We start from the raw sequence: 21,272 nt of genomic DNA, 5'->3' as shown, positions 1-21,272 counted from the left end.
GGACCACATACAAGAGTTTGAGCTGGATTTTAACAAGTTGAAGGAAGTCAAGCAAAAAGAGCTCTTCTGTTTCTTGGTAATTTTTAGCCTTATATTTTTTCATATGAAATGAGAATATTTTCTCTGAGAGTCACTAATAGCAAGCAAAAATCTAGACATGTGGTATGACCTAAAAATTTAAGAACTTTCTATGCAAAAAAAGAGGGAATATAGTGTTTTGGAATTAGAATTTCTGAGACCTCCTAAGTCTAGAGTATTTAAAATTGAGATTGTTCAGAAAAACTAGGACCGGTGGGCTGCATGACAAGCAGGTGGGACAGAACCAGGGCCATTGTTATGTCTCTGCTAAAGACTTGTCCTTGACTTGTAACCTTGCCAACCATGTAACCTCTGAGCCCTAGTGTCCTTATCTTTAAAATAAAGAGTGAACAGGCCCTGGCCAGCTGGCTCAATGGATACAGCATTGGCCTGGCATATGGACGTCCCGGGTTTGATTCCCAGTTAGGACACACAAGAAAAACAGCCTGACCTGTGGTGGTGCTGTGAATAAAATGTCAGTCTAGACTACTGAGGTCACTGGTTCAAAACCCTGGGCATGCCTAGTCAAGGCACATATGGGAGTTGATGCTTCCTGCTTCTCCCTTCCTCTTCTCTCTCCTCTCTCTAAAATGAATAAAATCTTAAAAATAAAAAAAAGAGAGATAGAATGGAAAAATACACAATGCAAAGCATTTGACCTTGGCCAGTTGGCTCAGCAGTAGAGTGTTGGCCCAGTATGTGGAAATCCCAGGTTCGATTTTCCGTCAGGACACACAGGAGAAGTGACCATCTGTTTTTCTACCCCTCCGCCTTCTCTCTCTCTCTCTCTCTTCTCTCTCTCTTTCCTAGCCACAGCCATAGGTCAACTGGTTTGAGCAAGTTGACCCTGGGTACTGAGGATGGCTCCATGGCCTTGGCCTCAGGTGCTAAAATAGCTCAATTGCCAAGCAACAAAGCAGTAGCCCCAGATGGGCAGAACATCGCCTGATAGGAGGCTTGCCAGGTGGATCCTGGTCAGGGTACATGCGAGAGTCTGTCTCTGCCTCCCCTCCTCTCACTTAATAAAAAAAAAAAAAGAAAGAAAGAAAAAGAAAAGTAATCATCTGCTTTTTTCCCCTTCCCTCTCTCCCTGCTCTCTCTCTTCCCCGCCAGCAGCCAATGGCTCGATTGCTTTGAGCATAGGCCCTGGGTGCTGAGGATAGCTGGTTGGTCTGACTCTGAGTGAATCAGCCTCAGTTGCTAAAAATAACTCTGTTTGAGCATCAGCCCCAGACAGGGTTGCCGGGTGGATCCCAGTCAGAGTCTGGAGTCCGTCTCACTATCTCACCTCCTCTTACTTAGAAAATAAATAAATAAATAAATAAATAAATAACAAAATGAATTTTAAATTACCTTTCATATGTCAGATTTTGTTTTCATAAAACTAAGGTGCTCTATTCTGTATTGTAAACTTCAAAGCATTAGATTAAAATTTTATATAAAGGAAAGAAAAAAGGTTTATTACTCCTCAGTCTGGGATTTTGAAGTGAACAATGAGATCTTTTCATTTATTTTTTAAAGATTATATTTTATTCATTTTAGAGAAAAGAGAGAGGAAAAGAGAAGGTGGGGGGGAGGAGCAGGAAGCATCAACTCCCGTATGTGCCTTGACCAGGCAAGCCCAGGGTTTCGAACCAGCCACCTCAGTGTTCCAGGTTGACACTCTATCTGCTGCGCCACCACGGGTCAGGCAACAATGATATCTTTATAGTCATTTTTGGCCTGTAGTGGTAATGAGGTTGAAGATTCCTTAAATATATATAATATATATGTTTTGTGTATGTGCATATATAGATAAATTTCTGTTCAAGTCTATCAAAGTCAGCCTCTGCAAATGAACTCCACTGCCTTAGAAGACAGGGTTTTTCCCATTCCAAAATTAGATTAGCCATTACTCATATTTTAAGAAAACGGGATAACGTGGAATAAAGCCACATAGGCAGGAGGAAACTTGCTGGTCTTACAGAGGGAACCAGACAGATGATCATTGCTGTTTAGCTACAAACTTTTATGACACTAAACTGGAAAAGGTCCCCCCCCCCTTTTTTTTTCAGACAACCTGGGATCATATCTCCCTGTACTTTCCTAATATGTTTATTTTAATATCTGTCTTCTCTTAAATTTAATTTTAAAAACCGCTTCTAAGTAACATTGTTTGTCTAACTGTACTCACCATCTCTGAAGGTGTCCAGCAAAATTGTAAGCCAGCTACAGCCTTTTTTTTTTAATGTTTTCTTTTTTAAAAATTTTATTGATTAATTTCAGTGAGAAAAGGAGAGAGAGAGAGAGAGAGAGAGAGAGAGAGACAGGAACATTGAGCTTTTCTTGTTTGTGCCCTGACGGTATCAAACTGGCAACTTCTATGCTTTGGGACAATGCTCTAACCAACGAATTCATCCAACCAGGGCTAAATCTTTTTTTAAATCATAAGAAGAGGTTAAAAAAAATAACCCTTGAGGCTAGAACTCTCTCTCTGATGGAGTCAGGGAAAATTTAGTGGCACTAAAAATATTCACAATGTTGTGCAACTTTCACCACTATCTATTTCCGGAACTTATTATCCTAAACAAAAATTCTTGTATCCATTAAACAATTTCTCCTTCCCCAGCTGCTGGTAACCTCTATTATACTTTCCATTTCTATGGATTTGATTACTCTAGGTACCTCATATAAATAGAGTCATACAATATATAATTTGTGTTTTTGTGATTGCCTTATTTCATCTGGCACATTGCCTTCAGTTATCCATGTTGTAGCATGTAACAGAATTTTATTCCTTTTTAAGGCTGAATAAGAATCCATTGCATGTGTATACCATATACTTAATTCTGATATTTCAGTGTAATTATGGCATTCTTTGACTTTCAAGGGACTGTATAGATGTGTATGGGTAAATCTGTATATATTTCTAATAAATTTAAAAGAGAAGTTGGATGAAGGATCTTGAGAAAGCTTTGGTGCTGCTGATAGTAGTGGGATTAGTGTGACCTTTTTTGCTGTTTTAGGCAAATATTAAGTTTTAAGCAAATTTTAATATTAAGTTTTAAGCAAATTTTAATATTAAGTTTTAAGCAAATACTAAGTTTTCAGGACACGTAGCCATAGAGTCCCGTCTGAGTCCAGCTGCGCTAGCCCTGCCTCTCCTCCTTTCCATCTGAGCCCTGAGCTGGAGCCAGCGTTTCCCTCAAGCCCCGCTTCGTCAGCCCCCGGCCCCACTCGGGTGGCCGGGGGCACAGACTTCCCAGGGAGAAGAGCCGGTCCTGGGGAGGAGAGGCTGTCTGCAAGTTTGTTCTCATGCTTCGTGTCTGGCCCTGCTGGTGCCTCCATCCCATTTCCCCTTTTCTTTTCTGATCCCATTGATGCATTAGCTCTAGGTTCTAGGGAAAACAGGTACCTCAGACCAGTTATTGGGTCTTCTTTCACCATTTCAAACAATCATTAAGTATTTAAAGTAAGACTGACTTTATTTATTTTATTTTTTTAAATAAATTTTTATTAATGTTAATGGGGTGACATCAATAAATCAGGGTACATATATTCAAAGAAAACATGTCCAGATTATCTTGTCATTCAATTATGTTGCATACCCATCGCTCAGAGTCAGATTGTCCTCCATCACCCTCTATCTAGTTTTCTTTGTGCCCCTTCCCCTCCCCCTTCCCCTCTCCCTCCTTCCTTCCCGCGTCCTCCCTCCCCCCACCCCTGGTAACCACCACACTCTTGTCCATGTCTCTTAGTCTCGTTTTCATGAAGACTGACTTTAAAGAAAGAATGAAGAAAGAACATTGATCTTCAGTCTCAAACATAGTGTGTTTGTGTGTGTGTGTGTGTGTAAGGGGTGGGCAAGGAAAAGGCATTCAGAGGACAAGCAACAAATCCCAGTCTCGTGTACATGCTCTCTGTGCACTTACTGTTTACATTTGCAAAGGAGATTTGGTTTTTCCCAATTTCCTCTTTCTGAGGATGGAGTCTGTGCATTTTCATTATTACTAAGCAAAGCTCATTTTATGAATGAGGAGCCATTCCAGGGAAGGACAGAGTTGGCCCTGCAGCCAGGCCACCGCCGCTGTTGCTTCTGCACAGAGCCCTTCTACCGCCTCCCGGCTTTCTCAGATGACCTCTATTACAGTTGAGCGTTTTAATCATTTGGAGGCGGGGTGTCATTTTATCATCAGTTTTCTGATTCTTTTTCTGAAATCTTGTCCTTGTTTCCACAGTTCTTAGATATCTATTCACCACTGTGGTTCATCATACTGAGAAGCAGACTTAGTGCCATAATACAATAGGAAAAGAGATCTTTAGGGTTAGGGAACATGAGTGGCAAACATCACCTGTATTATCTCTTACTCATTATTGCACATCACAGTCTCGCTTTCCTTTGCTTTAGGCTTGCCCTTCCTAAGCAAGCGCGGCAAGTAGGGAATGCATTTCTTGCCTGTTTCCTAGTAGCTAAGTCCTACCCTTTTCAAAAGACTCAGGTCAAAAGTAATTGAGGAAGCCTTCTTGGTCCTTTCTTTTCCCCTGGATGGACCGACAGCCTTCTTCCCTGTGGCATAGCCTGGGGTGTGTTTTGTATTTCATTTTTCCTGCCAAGTCTATGAGCAGAAAGGTTAGGGTTCAGTTCCTTTACCTGGCCATCAGCTACCTGTGTCTCTGGTTGTCCCTCCAGGGAAGGAAAACCACTGGAACAGAGAAAAATGAGTACTATTCTCAGTAATGAATGAAATACAGGAGTTAATTATTTGACATTTTGTCCCAAAGTAATGCAATGAGTAAATAAAAAAAATCCTATAGGACTTTTCATGCCATTAATTCAGGCATAGAGAACCACATACCCCCTTGTTTTCTTTTGCATGTGACCACGCTGATGAAACCTAGTTTTACTTAATTTCATCTATCTTAAAATTGGCACAGGGTGTTAAGAAACATACAAAATTAATTTTAATATTTAATCCAGTATACGCAAATTTTTATCATTTTACTATGTAAAAAGTATAAAAAATTATTAATGAGGCTGTGTCCAATAAATGTGCTTTGATGCAACAGGAGTAATGTAACATAATACAGCCATCAAAGTACAGTGGAGTCCTATCAAAAGAATAAAATTATGTTTAATATAAAGACATTTATACTGCTTTAATTTTTAAAATTTAATTAAAATGAAAATTAAAAATTCATTTTCTGAGTCAGGCTAGCTACATTTCCAGTGTTCAGTAGCCACAAGTGGCTTCTCCTTCTTCTTCTTATTTTTTTTTTTTAAGCGAAAGAGAGACAGAGACAGAAAGACAGGAAAGGAAAGAGATGAGAAGCATCAATTCTTCTTTGTGGCACCTTAGTTGTTCACTCACTGCTTTGTCATGTGTGCCTTGACTAGGGGGGGCTCCAGCCGATTCAGTGACCCCTTTCTCCCACTAGTGAGCCCTCCCTCACTCAAGCCAGATGAGCCCATGCCCAAGCTGGTGACCTCAGGGTTTCGAGCTGAGTCCTCCACGTCCCAGCTGATGCTCTATCCACTGGTCCACTGCCTGGTCAGGCTGATTAGTGACTTCTGAATTGAAGAGCATAACCCAATGGGTAACCATTTTCAACTTTTTACTCTTGTGCCAGTGATTGCTTCTTATATGTGCTCTGACTGGGGCTGGAACCAGTGACATTGGGGTTCAAACCAGGACCCTTGGTGCTCTGGGACAATGCTCTATCCGGCCAGGGCTCAATTGAGTTTTTTTCATTTCAGCTATCATATTTTTAATCTCTAAAAGCTCATTTTTGTTCTCTGTTCCTTTTTCATAGCTTAGTGATGTTTTCATGGCTATAATGGTTTCTCTTATGTCTCTGCAGATAATAATAAGATTTGTTGAAATTTCCAGCTCTTTGCTTGATCTTAATTTCTCCATGTAATAGAATATTTAATGGGTACAAATTGCTCCCATCATAGTATAGATGGTCCTTTACAATATGATTTTGCTTCTTTTCCCATATAGAAGTAGAACTTTTTTATTTCCTTTTGAATAGTGGCTGGCTTGGTAGCTTTTTCTTACTAATAGAGTTTGACAGGGGTGATGTACATGAGCTTAGGCCTTACAAGGTTTTGGAGCTGCTGTGTTTGTTTTCTTGGAATGTCATGTAAAAGAGTTGCCTAGTACGCTGGAGGAAGGGAGGCACCCCAGGTGACATCCAGTACCATGTGCAGATGTGAATGAGCCCTCTGGAACCCTGCAACGCAGACAGGAGGACCAGCTGAATGCAGCTGCTTAGGTGAGCCCAAGTGAAAACAGAAGTATTTCCTCAACTAACGAAAAGTAGTAAGAAATAAGTTGTGTTATGTGGTTGATGGTATAGAAATAGTTAACTGATACTCTCCCTGGTATTTTCTTTCTTTCTTTCCTTCCTTCCTTCCTTCCTTCCTTCCTTCCTTCCTTCCTTCCTTCCTTCCTTCCTTCCTTCCTTCCTTCCTTCCTCCCTCCCTCCCTCCCTCCCTCCCTCCCTCCCTCCCTCCCTCCCTCCGTCCCTCCCTTCCCTTTCCTTCCTTCCCTTTCTTTCTTTCCTTTCTTTCCTGTTTATTTTTATCTCTTTTGGGTCATGAGCTATTTTTGGTTATCTGGTAGGTCTTTGTTTTCTGAAGCATAACCTAGAAGGTAAACTCCTGCCTGCCAATATTCTGGAACAAGTCAGTTTGACTTAATTCCCGTTTTCAAGTTGTATTCCTGCCCTCAGCTGTGCCTTGTGCCTTCCACGTACGATATCCTCTGTTTTACATTTTCCAGTCTTCTGCTGGGGTCAGGAAGGGTACTTAATCGATTATGATGGATAGGGGGAGAGACCTGGGAGTTTTAACTGCCTCTTAAATAGATTTTTCAACCAGTCATTAGTTTTTAACTCTACTCTACCACCGCTTCTAGAAGAATTATGCTGCCAATTTCAGAGCCTTTGGAGGAAGGGGAGTGTATGGCCAGTAGTGACCGCCATAATGGCCATGCACATGCAGGTTCCCATTGGATTCGGGCAGATGGTAAGGAAACAGTGAAGCCAAAAGATGATGAGCCATTCCTTTATTAAAGTCTCACACTGGCCAACGAGCAAACAGGCAGGGGAAACACTTCCCTTTCACTCATTCAGAGCTCGCAAAGCCCTGACACATTCTCCGGTTCCACAACCAGGAGAATCTTCTCCGGTTTCTCCTAGAATCAAAGGCCTCACCAGTCTCAGTGGAGCTCTCAAAGCCTCTCACCTCTGGTTCCCCATCTGCACACCTCCTCTTTCTCTGCACAAACTTGCTCCTTCCTCAGCACTCTGCATTCTCTCCACTCTCACTCTGCAAACATGGCTTTTCTCTCTTTTCCTTCTTTTCTCTCTTTTCAAAACTTTCTGGCATGAAAATCTCTCCTCCAGCAAACATTAGCAAAACAATGGCCCTTCCCAAGCAGGAAAGTAATTTGCAATTTCACAGACCACATACATATACCTGGCACTGCCCAGCCCCCAATGCAACCCATAAGTGAGCAAACATAAAAATTATATCTTTCAAACTTATTTGACCAACGGGGGGGGGGGGGGTGATTGTTGTTGGGAAGGAGGGAGTGGGAGCTATAATTTAGATTTGTACTTGTGTGTCGTAAATTGGGTTGTCTCTCAGCTTTCCCTGCTTTAGATCTCTTTCTGAGATCCCCAAGCCAGTTATCATTCACCCCTTGTTGCTTTCAAAATGTTGATGCCACTTCTTCAGTTATATTCTTTATGTTTGAGGGGCTTAGGCTTTTCAAAAAATCACTTGTCATTTCATCTTTAAACAGATCATACTTTTAGATCAACACTCTCTAAATAGGCTAGTCCTTGCTGCCAGTGTAGACAACCAGCAACATAACTCTTCTCTGACATTATAAAGGGAGAAAGGATAGATGCTTAATTTTTAGCAGAGGAACCTGGAGAGACTTTATTCATTCAACAAACATAACTGAGTGATTGTGCTACATTCTGTGTCTGGTTCTGAATGGTTCTGAAGAAGGGAGAGGTGGTTTGGGTGCCCTTCTTCCTTCATCACATCATCTGGCTTTGGTGGTAATATCTTATATCATGTAGAAAGCCCTCTGCCCTTTTTAAATTTATTAATTTTAGAGAGAGAGAGAGAGAAACATTGATTAGTTGTTCCACTGATCTGTGCAATCATTGGTTGATTCTTGTATGTACTTTGACCAGGAATCAAACCTGCAACCTTGACATACTGGGTTGATTCTCTAACTAACTGAGCTACCCAGCCAGAGCCGAAAGCCCCCTTTTTGAAGGGGGCATAGGAAATGTAATCTAGCGTTGGTTATAGAAGGTCCCCTATTGTTGATGTTTTATTGGCTGGAGCCCAAGAAAACTCGGGGATGAATTTTAGGAGACAATGGCCTAAAATGTCGAGCCTGGTGTTTTTAACCAAGGTGCTAGATTATGAGGAACCCAAGGGCTTTTCCTGGCCAGTCTGGAAGGATGGGCATGGTTGGGGTCTCAGGTGCTTTGTTTCACTGTGAGACGACAGAAATGTCAGGCAGCTCACCACAGCAAGTCCCAGAGAGCAGCCAGGCAGCAGCAGAGACTGTGCTTGTGGCATGACAAGCCTGTGGATGGGAACAAAGACCAGATGCCCCCCATGAGGCGAGGCCATGGAGGTGCAGACCCTAAGGTCCCAAAGGATTGCTTTGGGACCTTAGCTGTTTCCTGCCCCTTCCCTTGGCCTGCTTCAGGTGACATTTGGGCACCCTAACTTGAGTCAGGTCCTTTGAGATATTTGCATGGCTTTGACTTCAATCACAGTGGTGGGTATTTTGCTCCAGTGCCAGTAGCCTCTGGGCCACAGAACGAATAGTCCTTGGAGAGTTAGTGGGACTAGGAGAAGAATATTCAGTGGACTAGGGGCCAGCTGACCTAACTTAGACCATGCTTCCTGCTGCATAAGAGCAATAAGTTGTGGACCCTGATTTATCCACCAGCTCTTTGTTTATGCATACCTGTGCAGATGCATACATGTGCAGACTCACAGAGCTGTGCGTATACATGTGTGTGCATGTGTATGTATTTCTTTAAGAAAGAATATTACTACTTTAAAAAATGGTAATTAGGCAAGAGATAGAATTATTCTTATCTCAAATTTTTTTGTTTGGACTTAAACCAGAATCATTTTGATGGAAATCTTTGAGAAGAGTTTGTTTTGAATTCTACCTCTTTCTTCACAGTTGATAGTCTATCTGTCGGCCTTAACTTTAGTAAAGGTTAAAGCTAACCTGTGCAGAGTCCTTCCTAACTTGCTTCTTGTCCAGGAGGTCAGGTGTACTGAGAGGCTGACCAGGAAAATTCTGATTGTTCTTAGAGGTATATACGTATGTATATGTGTAGTCATGCAAATATGTTGGCTTCTTCACTTCAAGTTCTCAATGTGTCATGTCATACTAATTTATACTAAAATCTATATTATTCCCTTCTGCCTCTCCTTTCTGCTCTGCCTTTCTTTTTATTATTAAAAAGGAATTAAGGAAAATATAGCCTGGGCCACATGTAGTTCATTTCTTTAAACATGTTTTTCCCATTTTCTTCTCTGTCTAGTGATGTTTCTCTAAATTAACTTAAACTAGTAAGTGTGTGATTGGGATGAATATCAACTTTTTGAATTGGTTCATTTTAAAATACAGAGGCATATGCTAGTCATGTAGATTTTAATGTTGATAACTACTGTGACTTTTTTTTTTTTTTTTACATTATAAGGTCTTTTAGTTTTTCTTACTCATTCCAAGCTGAAGTATAGATTTGTTAATCACTGGTATTTTAACATCTCTTACACATATCCCCTCATATGTTTATCACTGTGATTAAAACAGTTTTTAATGTTTATTTCCATCAAGTTATTCCATCAGTTTCATCCTCTTGGAGACATTTCTCCAGGGCCTCTGATCTGTTCAGCCTGCTGTGGTTGTCAGTTGACCGCCTACACAGCCTAGGATGTTCCTTTACTACCGTCCTGGGATTCTTCGTCTCATGTTAGATATCCTTTCTAATTCTAATGTTTTCCCCTTCTTGATTTATACTTTAGTTTTGATGAAGCCCATCCTCCAGTAGTTTCTTGAGAAAAGGTTCATAAAGGTAAATATTTTGAGACCTTGCCTGTCTTAAAATGTTTTTATTTTACCCTTAATTTATGTAGTAGTTTATATGGTTCTAGGAATTCTGGCATTCAGTTTCCTTCAGAACTTTGAAGGCACTGTTCCATTATCGTCTGGCTTCTGTGGTTGGTTTTTATGAAACATGAAGACATTTTCTGCTTCAGATCCTTTTAATGTGGCTTAGTTTTTTTCCCCTTTCTAGAAACCTTTATGATAGTCTTTTTACCGATGTTCCAACATTTCATGTTTAATGAATGCATCTTGGTATAGGTCTGTTTTCTTCCATCATGCTAGTTTTTCAAAGGACTTCAATCTGGAAACCATTCTTCTGTTTTGAGAAATGGTCTTGAATTATTTAATAGATGACTTTAATTTATTCTGTTTTTTTTTCTTCTCAAGGTCCTGTCATTCAGATGGTAGGTCTCCTGGTCTGGATCTCTAAAATTACTCTATTTTTCTCTAATTTTTTCATCAATCAGTTTGCTTATTTGCTTAACTTCCTGAGCATTTTCCTCGACTTTATTTTCCAGTGCTTCCATTGTGTTTTTCAATTTCTGCTATCATGTCATTAATTTTTAAAAGCTCTTATTTGCTAGGTATTCTGTTTATGTGGTTTCCTGCTTGTTCTAGTCATTGCTATGAGGCAGACTGCCCCAAACATAGTGATATAAAACTTTCCATTTAATTTTTTACTTGCACATTCTTTGGGTTAGGAATTAAGACAAGTCATCTGGTCCTTTCGTCACATACCTGGCATGTGGCTGGGATGAATTGAAGACTAGGTTCAACTGGGGTGTTAACTTGGGTATGTATAGATGGCCTCTTCATGCTGCTTCTTACAACATAGAAGCTGGTTCTTAAAGGAAGCTTTTGGAGAGCAGATATTCCAAAACAACCAGGAGGAAGCTGCATGGTTTTACATGACTTAGCTTCAGTGGCCATATAGAATCACTTCTGTCAAACTGTACTGCTCACTATAATCATAGCGTTGTCCAAATTCAAGAGGAAGGGAATTTGGGCTACTTCTTGATTGGACAGTGGCAAGGTTACATTGTAGAAGAACATATGGGATGGGAGTGTTGTTTTTCCTGTTTTCAGACAATATAATCTGCCTCACTTATTGACTGAATGCATTATCTTTCATCTCTCTGAGGATATAATTAATTCTTTTTTTTCTGTGCAGGATCTGTTTCCTTAAAACATTTGGGGGAATTCCTAATATAAACAACAAATTTAAGTCTTGACCTGGTTGGAGTCCTTAGTAAATAAACTTCTGTGTTGGCTTGGCTGCCTACATTCTGGGGGCTGAAATAGGGAATCAGATATCAATATTCATTGTCCTGGGGTTCACTTAGGTCCACTGTTTCCTGGTTGGGACTCTGATTTCTATTATGCCTGGTGTGCCCCAGCCTCAGGAATCTCTACAGAAACTAAACTTTAGGTTTCTGACAGGTTTTAGAGTGGGCACCCATTTGCTTTGAAAACACTTTAAAACAAAAAAAAACCCCACAACACATTCAATCCCCATTGGTATCTGTGCCAAAATTTCCCTAGACTTTTTGAAGATTCTGTAGCACAAATAGAGGTGGTTCTCTCCTTACTGTCAGCTGGGTTTCTTTTTTTTTTTCTTTTTTTTTTTTTTGGTATTTTTCTGAAGGTGGAAACGGGGAGAGACAGTCAGACAGACTCCCGCATGCGCCCGACCGGGATCCACCCAGCACACCCACCAGGGGCGGGCGACACTCTGCCCACCAGGGGGCAATGCTCTGCCCCTCCCCTCCGGGGCGTCGCTCTGCCGAGACCAGAGCCCCTCTAGCGCCTGGGGCAGAGGCCAAGGAGCCATCCCCAGCGCCCGGGCCATCTTTGCCCCAATGGAGCCTTGGCTGCGGGAGGGGAAGCGAGAGACAGAGAGGAGGGGGGGAGGTGGAGAAGCAAATGGGCGCTTCTCCTATGTGCCCTGGCGGGGAATCGAACCTGGGTCCCCCGCACGCCAGGCCGACGCTCTACCGCTGAGCCAACGGGCCAGGGCCTCAGCTGGGATTCTTGAGTCTGCTTATTTGCCTTTCGTCTATCTGCTTTTCAGATTTTCCTTGCCGCTGCTCTCTCACTCTTGCTGAGGTCACTTCGTCTGTCCTTCCACTCAAGTACTCAGCTGCATCCTAATCCTGTTGGAGTTGTCCCTTTTATACTGGAACCCTTCTAGTAACCATATTGTTACCTTAGGTGCATTTGATACTTCTCGTCCCCTTCCGGGACCAGCTTTCCTTACTACTAGCATTATAAAAAAGGAGAGTTGACTTTCAGTATTTATAGAACTTAGTATTCTTGTGCTTCTTGGTTTAAATTTCAAAAAGCCACGTATTAAGAACCACTGCCTTTAGGTACTGGTTTTCCTTCTTTGTATGGTAGAATTATATTCTTCCACCATTTCTTCTTAGGTTGTGTTTTTCTACTTAAAAAACATTCATGGTGGGATGCTCCTTCAGCAGAGGCATCAGTGTTCTAGTGAGGGACCATCCCAGGACATTCCCTAAGACAGATGTCAAATCCTGAATTTGACTGTGGTGATAAGACTTGGTGTGTGTTTGGTGTATTTTTCTTACTCTTTCAGAATTCATGAGCTTTGGTTATTTGGAGTGGTTCTTATTCTTCAATCATTAGCCTCACTGACTATTCCCACCCCACTTTCTTCAAGGGATCTATGTCCTTTTAAAAAAATCTGAAAGTGAAGGAACACTGGGCCTAGCAGTATTAACCTCTGCCACGTTTTGTTATTCATATTTGAATATTTTGAATATTTGTATGTGCCCTTAAACTAAGTAATAGTTGATGACTGAAAGACGATTAAAATAGAATAGCAGGTGCACATTTTGCTTCCCTTTTTCATGTAGAAATCCCTTCCTCTATGAAATCTTATTTTCCCTTCAGCTTTCTTCTCTTAGTTGAGCCTTAGTTAAGAGAATGCTCTATATCTTGAAATTAAGCTAGTTAATTAAAATTTCTTTTAATGTTTTATCTTCTCTATTCACCACATTGATAAATACACAAAGTCAAAAACATTATTAATAAAATGGACTCATTATTTCACATACCTACTTTATAAACACCCTACCTGTTAGAACATAAGACTTAAAAAGCATTTTCAAAGCATGATGGATGTTTAGAATGTGGGTAAGAATGGTAAAGAACTATGCCTTTTTGAGGTAAGATGCAAGTTTTTGATTAAGAACTTTGTATATTCTTTATGAATTTTGGGGTGACTTCTTATATACTCACATTCTTTAAAAATCTGTATAGGATAGTTCTTCTACTTACTCTGTTTTTAAAACTCCAGGGGTGCCACAATTCAGTTACTTGTATTTTTATTGTTGAATTGTAAGAATTCTTTATATATTCTGGGTACTTATCTTTCTGAATATGTTATCCATTACCTTCTGGTCCCCATTGTTTCTGAATTGAAGCTGTTAGTAATTTTTAGGACCCCTTGTATCGTTACTTTTCTTTTGCTATTTTCAAGAATCTTTCTTAGTTGTCTTTCAACAGTTCAGCTGTGAAGAATCTTGATGTGGATTTCTTTGTTGTCCTTGGAAGTCATTGGGCTTCTTGAAAGTGTTGATTACATTTTTTCAATTTGAATAGTTTGTTTTCTAGAGAAGTTTTAAGTTTACAGGAAAATTACACAGAAAGTACAGCATCCCAATATACCCCATCACACTTTTGATGAAACAGTATTGGTGATATATTTCATCAATTATGGTTAAGAGAGATCACTCTCTGTGATGTACAGTTCTCTCGGTTTTGACAAATAAACCTCATGTAGCTACCTTTACAGCATCATACAGAATAGTTTCACTTCCCTAAGAAAGCCCTGTTCTCTACCTATTCATCTGTTCCTTCCTTTCCCCATACCCTGGGCATACACTGATCTTTTTTACTATAATATAGTTAATATATTATAATAATATAGATAATGTAGATAATCATATAGTTGGAATCCTATAGTTTGTAGCCTTTTCAGATTGGCTTCTTTCACTTAACAATATGCATTTAAGTTTTCTCCCTGAGTTTATGGTTTGGTAGCTAATTTCCTTTTATCACTGAATAATATTCCATGTTACGAATATACCACAATTTGTTTTTCCATTCATCTATTGAAGGACATCTTGACTGTTTCCAATTTTGGCAATTATAAATAAGTTTCCATAAACATTTACATGCAGGTGTTTTTTTTTAAGATTTTATTTATTCATTTTAGAGAAGGGGGAGAAAGAGAGAGAGAGAGAGAAGGGGGAGAGAAGGGAGGAGGAGCAGGAAGCATCAACTCCCATTTGTGCCTTGACTGGGCAAGCCCAGGGTTTCGAACCGGCAACCTCAGCATTCCAGGTCTACATGCAGGTTTTTGCGTGTATGTGTAATTTCAATATGGATAAACACCTAGGAGCATGATTGCTGGGTTGAATGGTTAGCATATGTTGAGTTTTATAAGAATCCGCCAAACTATCTGCCAAAGTGATTATACCATTTTGCACACTTGGAGTTCATTGAGTCTCTTGAGGGCTGTGCAGATTAATTTTTTTTAAATAAAATCTGGGAAGTTTCCAGCCCTTATTTAAATATTTTTTTCTATCCTCCCCCTGCTCCTGTATGCAGCCTTCCCTCTCTTCCCCAACCCTTTCTCCGCCCACCCTTCTGCTACTCCTGTTGTGTATTTATTGATATGCTTAATGGTATCTCACAGGTCTCTGAGGCTCTGTTCATTTTTCTTTCTTCTTTTATTTTAAAAGTATATTTATTAAAGCTGGGGACAATGAAACAAGGAAGAGCTTAAGATAGAAGAAGCAGCAGGAGAGCCCTTGGCTCACTGAGAAGTCAGAGGGAAGGGGGCCTTGGAGACAGGTTCAGGTGGGGAGCCCAGGATGAACTTCTGCTGCCCACTGCTCCCTTGGTCGCAAGTGTCCGGGGACCCTTAGAGTTTAGGAGCTGCACGGCTGTGGGGGAAGAAGAGGGGGAAGGGGAAGGCGTCAGTGTGCTCCTGGGAGGGAGAGCACATGCTCTGTTCATTTTTCTTAATTCTTTTTTCTTCAAACTGGATATTTTGACTTGATCCACCCACAGTTCCACTGATTCCTTCTTCTATCTGTTCAGACCTACTCTGGAGCTCCTCTAGTGAATTTTCCAATTCAGCTATTATACTTTCAATTCCAGATTTCTATTGGCTCTTTTTCTTTCTCCTTCTCCTCTCTCCCTCCCTCCCTTTATTTCTCTTTGATAGAGTGAGAGTGAGAGAGACAGAAAGGAAGAGAGAGGCGAGATGCATCAACTCATAGTTGCTTTCACTTTAGTTGTGCATTGATTGCTTCTTGTCTGTGCTTTGACCCGGTACAAGCCAGTGTCCCCTTGCTCAAGCCAGCAACGTTAGGCTTTTTATGTCAGCAACCTTTGGGTTCAAGCTGATGAGTTTTGGGATTGTGTGTATAATCCCCCCAGCAACCCTGTGCTAAAGAGCCCACTCTCAGAGCCAGTGACCTTGGGATTTTGAACCGGTAAACTCAGCATTCTGGGTCGACGCTTTATCCACTGAGCCACCACAGATCAGGCTCTATTGGCTTTTTTGTTATAATTTCTCTCTTTGTTGAAATTCTCAATTTGGTTAAATATTAATTTAATACTTTCTTTTAGTTCTTTTAGTTCCTTGAACATATTTATAATAGCTGACTTAAAGTCTTTCATCTGCCCAGCACCTGGGCTTCCTCGGGGACAGTTTTTATTGACTACTTTTTTCCTGTGTATGGGCCAGACTTTCATGTTTCTTTATGTGTCTTGTAATTTTTTGTTGTTGTTGAAAATAGGCATTTTATAATGTGTCAACGCTGGAAATCAGACCTCTGCCATTGTTCTACCCAGGATTTGTTGTTGTTGCTATTTGTTTAGTGACTTTCCTGAGTTAATTTTTTAAACTCTATATTCTTTGTTGTGTGAGGCCACTTAAGTCTCTGTTCAGTTAGCGAAGGTCCCCTAATGATTAGAAAGAGATTTCTTAAAGTGCATTGAAGCAATAAGAAGCAGGAATTGCTTAAAGGTATAATTTTGTTTTGAAATCTGATATTTTTAATTGTTGAGATGATTAAATATTTTACCAGAATTTCCCAGTGTTTGCTTTCTTTTTCTTAAAGATTTTATTTATTGACTTTACAGAGGGCGGGGGAGTGAAAATTATCAACTAATAATTGCTTCACTTTAGTTGTTCATTGAATGCTTGTCGTGTGCTTTGACCTGCCCAGGGTTTCGAACTGGTGACCTCAGCATTCCAGGTTGACACTTTGTCCCCTGAACCACCACAGGTCAGGATCAGTGTGTGCTTTCTCATAAGAGTTTTAAGTGGGGTTGGAGACAAGATAGTTGGAAGAAGATGAAATAAGCAGCTAATTCAATTGCTGGATTGTCTTTAATGAGCCAGTGAGTACTGGGCGTCTTCACAGTGGGGATAGGGTATATTGGATTTTCTAATCATATTGGACCATTAAATTATTCCTTTTCACATACTTTGGGACATGCTACTCAAGTTTTCTTTGAAAAAGCTTGAACTAAATTGCAGGGTATTTTCAAACAAAACATTAGAAAAATCAATTAAGACTAGAGAGAAGGAAATGTTAAAAGAGAAAAAAAATCAACCAATCATAATTTTGAGGGGAAAAAAAAGTGAATATGTCGTATTAGCTCATCAGCATGCTTTCTGGGTGTGGATATACTTACATGTGCATTACATCTCTTCACCTTTTTCCCATTTTCAATTCACACAGGGTTTTAAAAGCCTCATGGGATATTGCTGGATGCCTGGTAAAACTGAGAAACCTGACTGCATGAGAGGCAATCTACGTGGGCACAGGATGTTACCCGCAATCAAAGAACTAAATGAGCCAGACCTCCCTTAATTTTAAATGGTAAAAAAAGAAAAAAAAAATCTAAGCACTTTTTGTAACGTTATATTGTCAATTATTTTTATTTGTATTATTAATGTTCAAAATTTATCTCCTAATTAAACATTTAAAAGTTCTAATGCTAATTCTGGTGTTAAAAATAACTTTTGGCCCTGGCCTGTTGGCTCAGTGGTAGAGCATTGGCCTGGTATGTGGAATTCCTGGGTTCTATTCCTAGTCAGGGCACACAATAGAAGTGACCATCTGCATATCCAACCCTTCCCCTCTCTCTTCTCTCTTCCCCTCCCACAGCTATGGCTCAGTTGGAGCAAGTTGGCCCCAGGTGCTGAGGATGGCTCTATGGCCTAACCTCAGGCACTAAAATAGCTCGGTTGCTGAGCAAAGGCCCCTGATGGTCAGAGCATCACCTGGGGCTTGCTGGTTGGATCCTGGTCAAGGTGCATGTGGGAGTCTGTTTCTCTGCCTCCCTGATTCTCACATAAAAAAAAATAATAATAACTTTGAAATCTCTCTAAATCTGGTATGGGCACAGTTGATGGTATTTGGCTTTCTTTGTCATAATAGTACTTAGTTACAGATCAAATTACCAAGTTAAAAAATTGATTTTTTGAAAATTCAATATTTAATTATTTGTAAACATTTTATTATAATATAAGTTAGTTGGGTTCCTGGATTTTTTTTAAGTAAGAGGAGGGGAGATACAGAGACTCCCACATGTGCTTAGACCAGGATCCACTTGGTGAACCCCACCTGGAGCTGATGCTGGGACCAATGCTCAGCCCATCTGGGGCTGCTCACAACTGAGCTTTTTTTTTTTTTTTTTTTTAGAGAAAGAGAAAGGGAGGGACAGACAGACAGGAAGGGAGATAAGAATCATCAACTCATAGTTGCAGCATCTTAGTTGTTCATTGATTACTTTCTCGTATGTGCCTTGACTAGGGGGCACCAGCTGAGCCAGTGACCCCTTGCTCAATCCAAGCAACTTTTGGGCTCAAACCAGCAACCATGGGGTCATGTCTATGATTCCATGCTCAAGCCAGCAACCATGGGGTCATGTCTATGATTCCATGCTCAAGCTGGGTATCTTACACTCAAGCTGGATGAGCCTGTGCTCAAGCCAGTGACCTTAGGTTTTCAAACCTATATCCTCAGCATCCCAGGTTAATGCTCTATCCACTGCACCACCACCTAGTTAGGTGCAACTGAGCTATTTTTAGCGCCTGTGGCAGAGGCTGTATGGAGCCATCCTTAGCACCCAGGGTTGACATGCTCAAATCAATCAAGCCATGGCTGTGGGAAGGGAAGAGAGAGAGAGAGAGAGAAATGGGGGGTAGAGAAACAGATGGTTGCCTCTCCTGTGTGCCCTGACCTGGGATTTTTACATGCCAGGTCAACACTCTACCACTGAGTCAACAGGCCAAGGCCAGGTTCCTGGAATTTGAATAGAGATATAAATTCTGTCATAAATTGCAATTTGTATACAGCTGCTGTTTTTCTGCAAGTCTTAATTATTACCTGTTATAAACAATGCAGGAGATGCAAGGCTATGTCTCTGTTTTGGGTTGTATGTTTTCTCCCTGTGATGCTTGGATGAAACTGAACTAAGTAGGGTCAACCCAAAACAGTCCCAAATCTGGCTTGGTTTTAGCTGAGTCTTTCTGGTACAGTCTGAAAATTCTATTGACTGGCTTTTCCTTCAAAGACTCTTAGAAGTTACAACCATTATTGAACATCTCCCTAAATGAACCCCCAAATCTAAATTGGTGAAGAGCCAAATAGATCTGATTTTTCAAATATTTGGGGCTGTTGATGTCAACTGATGGTCAATAATGGGTCTGTCAGGAAGAACCCAGATTAGTAATGATTTTAAGGTAAGGAATGCTAATTAGAACTGGCACAGGATCCAAAACCCATCAACTATGGAGAGTTCTATAATCATAGCCTAGGTCTTCAACAGTATTTATACCTCAATATACCTGAGGGGTAAAATGTTTATTGTAGGATATTCTAGCACATCCTTGTCCTTGGGTTTGTTTGTTTTAAACAATTTGGCATTAATACTAGAGACTGTGGGTTTCTGTAAGACTACCCCATTTCCTCTGATTGATTCACTTTGTTTTTGTTTCAAAACCTGACCTCATAGCAAAGAGGGCAGTTTTGAGCTTGAGAAGATGTTGCGAAAGACTATATTTATCGGGATCCTTTCTGTCTTTCTTTTAGTTCTCTTTTCCACTTAAGGATGCCCCTGCACTTCTGATAAATGCACACGGACATCTCACAGGGCTGCGACAGAGGTGAAACCGTTACTGCTGGAAGCCTGGAGAACCGCCTCTGAAGAAGGAAAGCCCCTGACTGTTGTTTGAGATGCTGAGGAAGTTGCTGAGAAGGAGACTTTTTTCTTATCCCGCTAAATACTACTTTTTGCTTCTTATTTTTTCTGTCGTCACTTTCTCTGTTTTAAGAATTTATCAAAAACCTGAATTTCTAAGCATTGGACATCTGGACCTGGTTGGAGAGACTCCCAGTAGTAATATTAATTGTACCAAAGTTTTACAGGGCGATGTTCATGAAATTGAAAAGGTAAAGCTTGAGCTTCTAACAGTGAAATTTGGAAAGCGCCCTCGGTGGACAAACTATGACTATATAAACATAACTAGTGATTGTACTTCCTTCATCAAGAAGCGCAAATATATTGTAGAACCTCTTAGCAAAGAAGAAGCAGAGTTTCCAATAGCGTATTCCATAGTGGTTCATCACAAAATCGAAATGCTTGACAGGCTTCTGAGGGCCATTTATACGCCTCAGAATTTCTATTGCATTCATGTGGACAAAAAATCAGAGGATTCTTTTTTGGCCGCAGTGAATGGCATTGCATCCTGTTTCAGTAATGTGTTTGTAGCCAGTCAGTTGGAGACTGTGGTCTACGCATCATGGAGTCGGGTTCAGGCAGACCTCAACTGTATGCAAGACCTCTACAGAATGAGTGCAGGCTGGAAGTACTTGATAAATCTTTGCGGGATGGATTTTCCTATTAAAACCAACCTGGAAATTGTCAGGAAACTCAAGTCATTAATGGGAGAAAACAACCTAGAAACTGAGAGAATGCCATCCCATAAAAAAGAAAGGTGGAAAAAGCATTATGCAGTCGTTAATGGAAAGCTGACAAATACGGGGACTGACAAAATGCAGCCTCCTCTGGAAACACCCCTGTTTTCAGGTAGTGCCTATTTTGTTGTCAGCAGGAAGTATGTGGAGTACGTGCTAGAGAACGAAAGAATCCAAAAGTTTATGGAGTGGGCAAAAGACACATACAGCCCGGATGAGTATCTCTGGGCCACTATCCAGAGGATTCCTGAAGTCCCAGGGTCACTGTCCTTAAGCCCTAAGTACGACATGTCCGACATGCACGCAATTGCTAGGTTTGTCAAGTGGCAGTACTTCGAAGGTGATATTTCTAAGGGTGCCCCCTATCCACCCTGCAATGGTGTCCATGTGCGCTCCGTGTGTGTTTTCGGAGCAGGTGACTTGAACTGGATACTGCGTAAGCACCACTTGTTTGCCAATAAGTTTGATATAGACATGGACCTCTTTGCCATCCAGTGTTTGGATGAGCACCTGAGGCATAAAGCCCTGGAGACATTAAAACACTGACCAGTCATTGTAAACAATTTCAGAAATAATAAGAAGGCTGTGAGATGATTCCCATCGGATCCTTCTGCTCGGTTAATAAACATCAGAAACAGTGCAGGGGGTACTCTTTGGAGTGGGCACCAAAGAAACAACGTGATCTCTGCAGAGCACAGTTGGTTAGAAGGTTAATAACATAAAACGTTAGAGTTAATGTGAGGACAGGGCCGTGGGCACCAAAGAAACAACGTGATCTCTGCAGAGCACAGTTGGTTAGAAGGTTAATAACATAAAACGTTAGAGTTAATGTGAGGACAGGGCCGGTTGTGAGGCATTGTGGACAGAGGTGGCCCAGGGGGCCAGGAAAGAAGCCGAATGCCAAAACCAGCCTGTTAAGAGCTCAGGGACTTAACAAAATATAAGATTTATACCTGTGCCAAAATTACTGTGAGAGCTTTAAATACGACAGTTTTCCTGAATTGAATAAGTGAATAGC

General features: G+C 40.7%; 1 protein-coding gene across 4 annotated transcripts in view; it reads left to right on the top strand.

Moving 5' to 3' along the window:
- GCNT1 (glucosaminyl (N-acetyl) transferase 1) overlaps positions 1 to 21,000 on the top strand; it is a 39,213-nt gene extending 18,213 nt beyond the window's left edge. For 3 of the 4 annotated variants that reach the window (XM_066367960.1, XM_066367958.1, XM_066367959.1), the window contains exons 3-4: positions 17,012 to 17,152; positions 19,370 to 21,000. In XM_066367960.1, the coding sequence (XP_066224057.1) occupies positions 19,514 to 20,800 (1,287 nt within the window). In that variant the 5' untranslated portion in view covers positions 17,012 to 17,152; positions 19,370 to 19,513 and the 3' untranslated portion in view covers positions 20,801 to 21,000. The remainder of the gene's footprint in view (positions 1 to 17,011; positions 17,153 to 19,369) is intronic. The other variant, XM_066367961.1, reaches the window with a different exon arrangement.
- The last annotated feature ends 272 nt before the right edge of the window (positions 21,001 to 21,272 follow it).

Source organism: Saccopteryx leptura, chromosome 2 (assembly GCF_036850995.1).
Source record: "Saccopteryx leptura isolate mSacLep1 chromosome 2, mSacLep1_pri_phased_curated, whole genome shotgun sequence".
In the NCBI taxonomy this organism is placed as follows: Eukaryota; Metazoa; Chordata; class Mammalia; order Chiroptera; family Emballonuridae; genus Saccopteryx; species Saccopteryx leptura.
The sequence above is the reverse complement of the archived record's forward strand: the minus strand, read 5'-3'. Positions and strand labels throughout refer to the sequence as shown.